Source organism: Rousettus aegyptiacus, unplaced genomic scaffold (genome assembly GCF_014176215.1).
Source record: "Rousettus aegyptiacus isolate mRouAeg1 unplaced genomic scaffold, mRouAeg1.p scaffold_m13_p_7, whole genome shotgun sequence".
NCBI lineage: Eukaryota > Metazoa > Chordata > Mammalia > Chiroptera > Pteropodidae > Rousettus > Rousettus aegyptiacus.
Genome location: NW_023416310.1, coordinates 9,743,906 through 9,750,392, shown reverse-complemented (window position 1 = coordinate 9,750,392; position 6,487 = coordinate 9,743,906). Strand labels below are relative to the sequence as shown.

The window sequence follows — 6,487 nt, the reverse complement described above, 5'->3', positions numbered from 1 at the left end:
TCGAGAATGTTGTGGGAGAAGGAATGAAACAAAATTATCTAAATTTCGATAAAATAATGATGAGAGTACATCAATATATGTTCCTTAAAAGCAAATATAACTTACTGATGTAAACCCAGAAACAGTCAAAAATCTAAAATATAAACTTAAAGGGGAAGAAAAGAATAATAAACACACATCAAGGCAGTATATGCTATATGCAATATATATTGTTATTTCCCAACGCTGTTGAAAGGACACAAAGTTGAGCAGTATTATTCCTCAAACTCATTTGAGCACAGAGCATTTGCGCTACAGAAAGAGCTCACATGCAAGGACTGTGGAAAGGTATTTAGAGGTGATTTTTCAAGAGTGTGACTCTTAGTAACTAGCTTACACTAATCATGCCTTAAATTTAACCAGTTGGTTGGAATCCCATCTTAGATAAGACTCATTTTCTTCATGAGTCTAGTTAGTAATGGGAGCCCATGAGTAGGTGCCCACATGTCTTAGGAATGCAGAGTTTGGTGCTGTGAAAATGCAGATACATATCCATTTGAAACAAATACATGTACTACCTGAGTGGGATGGGGGTTAAGTTTGGAAAGAATGTCTTGGAGAGACTTGATTGGTGTGTTTGGCTGGGTACAGTTGGCCAAGAGGGTAGGAACATCATAGGATATGTAAAATGGCCTTGGAAGCAGAGAGAATAGTGGGATGCAGAAAGCATATGGGCATGCTTAGAGTGGGGGCACCATAATAAAGACATTTTAGGATTGAAGGAAGATCTGATTTTAGCTCAGGTTTAGATTTGATAGGAAAGGCACCAGGGCCATTGTTAATTCTTGAGTGTGCTAGGTAAGGCGACAGACTCAGGGCAAAGATTGGAACTTTATTTGTCTGAGATGGGGAAAATCTCTAGGTGGTAAAAGTAGCTACTGTGTGCATAAAGTATATACTAGATTATAGGAATCAGCAGTGGTAGCTGCAGAAATGGTAAAAGCGAAAACCAGAGATAAATAAAAAATTGGTGAGCCTGAATAATCAATCTCATTGGAGTTTGTGCCCTAATGCCTAAAATTGTGGTGCTTTGTAACTCTCCAAGGATTCAAAAAGGACACAAGAGAATTAAAAAAGAAATAAGGGAGAAAAGAATAGTTGACTCCAGGCGAGCAAATGCCGAACACCTATTTAAAAATGGAAGGCTCTGCCCCAATGGCGGTTATAGGCTGCAACGGCCCAAAGCTCATACATATTCTTTTTATAAGGCCCCTTGGGCTGCAGCAACAGCTTAAATAAACTGTTAAAAAATCCTAAAACAAACAGAATAAGCCAACTCCTACCCCCAAATTGCTCCAGGGTGTTCCCCAATCCCCAAAGGCGCAAAGTTAGGTTTGCAAGCTCTGAAAACGCCCGTTTGTCCTTTCATTTGCCAGAAGGAGCAACTAACCAAATACAGTTAATGATTTTTCCCTTTCAACAATTTTGGAGCTTCGGTGCTTCCAAAATACGCAATCACTGTGACCTCATTAGAATGAGCGCCTTTCCTCTTAAATTAATACTGACATCTCATGCAAGTTTCACCGCAATCATCCGAAGTGTGGCGTGCGCTCCGAGCCCGCTGGGACAAGGGCATCTAAGGTGAAGGGGCAGGGCAAGGAAGGTTGGCGACTTGGCCCTAAGTAACAGCGCAAAAGCCCAGGAGCAGAGACGAGGCACAAGTACACCTTAGGGACGACAGGCTCGCCGATGGTACAAGGGCCCCGACGTCCGCGCAAGCGCACGACGCCCGTTGGCGAAGGAGCAGCCGACGCCGGAAGTGTCCTCCGGCGCCCCGGATGCGACCGGGCAACGGCGGTTGCTAGGGCGACGGGAGCCTCAAAGAGCCGCTGGTGCTGGAGATTGGCGACTTAGAACGTTTCCAGTTGCGGGCCTTAACGGCTGGGGTCGTCCTCTCGGCGGTCCCAGGATGTTCTTTTACCTGAGCAAGAAAGTGAGTTTTGCAGGGGGCACCCCCGCCGTTCCTCCGATCCTTCATCCTGCAGGAGATTCCCGCCGCCGGCCGGCGATGCCGGGCGTCCTGAACCTTCCTGCCTGGTCCAGCATCGCACCTCCTCCAGCCGGTGCCCGGGCCCCAGATAGTCCTCGGCGGAGCCAGCAGCCCTCGCGCACGACTCTCTCCCCATTCCTGCCCCTGGCTGGGTTCTTGCGTGGGGCGCAGGTCGCTGCGTGCTTCCCAGTCTTTCCTCCTGCACCTGTTGCTGATCCAGGCGACTTATTATATTCTTTGGACCGTCACGGGTGGCCAGGCAAGAGAAGAATAATAACAAAAGGGTGTGTGGAAAGATAATGCGGACTGATGGTATGGATCCATAGGTCCGCGTTCCCCTCCCCCCTTTTAAAAACTCATCAGGTGACACTCCCGTTGGATTCCTCTGCAGTCCCTGCCCTTCTCTTGTGAGCACTTCTTTGTTTCCCAAATGGTAGGGCCCAGCGCTCTCCTTTTCAGTTCAGCAGGACTATGCCCATTTTCATAACAACTCATACTTCTGCAAGGCTGCCTGTTTTTCATTTGGGGGGGATTTTCTTTGGTCTTCACCTCTTGTAGATTCACTCGCCAACTGCTTTCGTGAAGTATTGAGAGTGGCTGTGGTTGCCTTTCAGATTGCCATTCCCAATAACGTGAAGCTGAAATGTGTATCTTGGAACAAGGACCAAGGATTCATAGCCTGTGGTGGTGAAGATGGATTACTGAAAGTTTTGAAATTAGAGACACAGACAGGTAAATGAGCGCAAGCCCAAATGTTTAAACTTTGATGGAAAATTGGCTCATTCGTGTGAGAGCTCCTGGTACTGTCAGTATGCAATTTCATTTTTCATAAAAGGAAAAAAAACCCCACAAAGCCCAAACATTTTGTGATGTTTTTCTAGAATATTTTTGCAATAAAGCTGAGAAAGTATTGAAAGTAAACGTCAGATGGCTTTTGCTGAAGTATTGATGGAAAGTGACAAAAATGAAGAATGAAAACTAAGTCTCTGTATTGTCTGTGCTGTGTCCGTTTATTGTGTTATGTTATTAAGAGTCTAATAAAAATGATTGCGAATCAGCATTTCAGTAAGGTCACAGAATCTTACATTTTGACAGATTCTTTAGAGGCCTGTGTCATCCTTTCTGCTTGTCAGATGTGTTAATGATTATGCTCCAAGTTTTCAAGAACAGAAAATGGGATTAAAAAAACATTTTTATTAATAAGTCTCTTGTGTTTACAGTTTACAGCTTGATTTCTTTTCCTAGTTCTCTGGAATCACAGCACACAGTTTCACCTGAGCTTAGCATTCTTAGTGCTGTTCTAGATTGGAGATCTAGACAATCCCCAATTAAAATTGGAGCCCTAGATAAGGAGATTGGAGTTGGACTCTCAGCTCTGCCATGAGACTACTGAATGATATTCAGCGAGTTGCTTTAGTTCACTCTTTTGTACAATGAGGGGTTGAACTAAATTACATTTTGGATTCCTGGCAAGCATTGCTTCTCAGACTTTATCAGGCATAAGAATCATCTAAGATGTTGTTAAAATGGATTTCTGGGCTCCAGCCCCAGATGGGAGCTGAGAATTTGTATTTCTAGTAGTACTGGTAATGCTGGTTCTCAGAGCACCCTTTGAATAGCATTGCCTTACAGCTTCGAACATGGTATTTATAACTATTTATCGAGCACTTCCTATGAATGGCGTGTTTAACCTTTACTATCTCATTTGACCTCACGGTAATCTTGAGCGGTAGGTGTTCCAGATAAGAAAACTGAGGTTCTGATCAGTTAACAACTTGCTCAAGGTCACACAGCCAGTAAAATCCCAGACAGAGCTGGGATTTGATACTAAGTTTGTCTCACTTTTAAGCCCTTGTTTTTAACCAGTACACAAGTGCTCATGGACAGCCTAAGCAAAGAGAGAATCATTGTTTCGATGTGCTGGATTAATTATATGACATAACAGGCAGGTTTGGAAGGTAGGTACTTATGAACTGATTAGATTTTGGCTTCTGATATTTAGTAACTTAATCTCCTAAAGTTTTAGTTTTTTTAACTGTCTTAAAATAATTTTTCTCTATTGTGTTTCTCAAATGCATATATATGTTTATATACATTTTTTATTTTGCTTAAACTGTAGTAAGTTTTAGTTATATTAAAAAAAATATTTGTTATGTTTAACACTGCAGGCTTTTCAAGAAAAAAATTACTATTTTTCCTGCTCTGCATTTTGACGAAGTGGGCTTAGAATAGTCTTTGAAATTAATGAGCAAGGTGGAAAACAGATTCTTGAGAGGTTTGGAAAATGGAGTATGTGTATTTATGTCTTGCCCAAGACAGCAACTAGATAATTAGAACTAGAGGTTTTAAAGGAACTTAGGCTGTTTTTTCCTGATCTTGTTTTCAGAGTAAAGAATATTTTTTATAATATTTTACAATACGTGTTATCTGCAAGTAGAATTTTTTTGCCATCAACTTTTGTAATTCCCATCTCACAACTTTTTAAGGTTTTCATAAATTTGTATTTTTAAATGCAAGTTTTAAAATGCTTTATTTTAAATGTAACAGATTTTTCTAAGTGAAGATTACTTTACTGAGATGATGTATTTTAAATTGTACTATTATCTATAGTATTATTAGCAATCAAGTAGAATAAATAACTTCAATAAAAAAAAATTTAAAGGCTTCCCTTGCACTTGAGGTAAAATCTAAAATTCTTATAATTTTCTACAAAGACTTCATAATTTTCCTTACGCCCATCGCCCCTGCCTCCTCATCGTATGTGATTCTGCTCTAATTTAACCACGCGGGCCCCTTTCAGTTTGTCGGAGGCTCTGCTCCGCCCCCCCCGCCCCCCCCCCCCCCCCCCCCCCCCCGCCCCCCATGCCTGCACGCGCTGTGTCCTAGCCTGGAATGTTCCCTCCCTTTCCGACCTGGGCTTCCTCCCGTTTGTCCCTCAATCTCGGCTCAAATATCATTTTTTCAGAAAGCCTTCCCTGGTGGTTCTTGCCTTCAGGCTGAGTTCATCCCCTCTTTTACTGTCTTTTGTTATGTCTTTACTTCTTCAGTTTATAACTATGCACCCTCCCCCACCCCCCCATATTTATGATTTAACATCCTTATGTGCGGGGAGTGTGAATGTGTAATACCTGACCCCTCAGTAGACCACAGGCTCTCTGAAGGGAGAGGCCTTAACTGTTTTGTTCATCGTTTTGTGTCCAGAACCTGCCACAGTGCATAGCATGGCGTAGACTGTCAATAAATATTTGTTAAATGAATAAAGATAAGATTCTGAAAAATCTAGTAAAAACCAATTTTTAAAATCTTTGCTTTTTGATCCCTCTTACGCTTTACAGTTTCAATCTATAGGCAATAAATATTTCTATTTGTGATCTTTTGGGAAGGAATAAGTAGTAATAATAATTACTAAATATTTACTATACTGGAGTAAACAATGCTCCTTCATACATTTTGCTTTATTTTGCTGAATAATATCTTTGCAAGGGGGGTATGTATTACTGTCCATGTTTCCACCATAAGAAAAATGGATCAGAATGAGATATACTGAAAAAAAATCCTTCTAATGTCATCCAGGAATAGAAACTCTTTTCAAAGAAAAGCAAGAAATATCAAAATCTTATAACCTGTCACTTTTATGTATTTGCTATAATATTTTTAATTTTGTTTTTCTAGATGATGCAAAATTGAGGGGTCTTGCAGCCCCTAGTAACCTTTCTATGAACCAAACTCTTGAAGGTCATAGTGGTGAGTCATGTACTTTTAAAATTATTTGAATAGTGTTATCTTTAGGCAAATCATCTACTTAATGCAGAACTGTCATTATTTAAAAAATGGTAACATTTAAAGAAATCATTGCTATTGAGCCATAATTTATACAGCCCGGAGTCATTCAACAACTTTTACATGATTAAACAAACATCTTCAATATATCTGAAAAAAAGTGGCTATTATTTTATGTATGAGAAAATACTGTTTTCTCTCTATGGATAGGATATAATCCTTTTAAAAAATCTTCCTATAGTTCCAGATTAAGGTGGATTAAAGAGACATAAGAACTGAATGCACTAAGTGGCCCTAGATGGGATCTCGGAATGAGGAAAACATTAATATTAAAACATGTATTATAAAGGACATTATTTAGACAGTTGATGAAATTTGTATGTGAACTGTGGGTTAGAGAATAATATTGTATCAGCATTAAATTTTCTAATTTGTAATATGGTTGTGAAGGAGTGTCCTTATTCTTAAGAAATATACACTTACGTATTTAGAAATTAAAAAACCTAAAAAAATCAATTGTTCATATAACTTAGAGGTTTAAGATACTCAAAAGTGTGTTACTAATAGAATGAAAAACAAAAGTGGGGGGCAAGAGAGATTAGGGGACATAGCCACAAACAGATACCCCTCCAAAATAAACAAACCAAGCAAGTGCTTAGTATGATGTTCTATGGGCGT

The 6,487-nt window shown here is 40.0% G+C and overlaps 1 protein-coding gene across 2 annotated transcripts in view; it reads left to right on the top strand.

The window, feature by feature from the left end:
- Positions 1–1,819: 1,819 nt before the first annotated feature.
- The window catches only part of WDR35 (WD repeat domain 35), a 55,060-nt gene continuing 50,392 nt past the window's right edge, over positions 1,820–6,487 (top strand). For both annotated transcript variants that reach the window (XM_016144775.2, XM_016144774.2), the window contains exons 1-3: positions 1,820–1,972; positions 2,644–2,761; positions 5,702–5,773. In XM_016144775.2, coding sequence (XP_016000261.1) covers positions 1,949–1,972; positions 2,644–2,761; positions 5,702–5,773 — 214 coding nt within the window. In that variant the 5' untranslated portion in view covers positions 1,820–1,948. The remainder of the gene's footprint in view (positions 1,973–2,643; positions 2,762–5,701; positions 5,774–6,487) is intronic.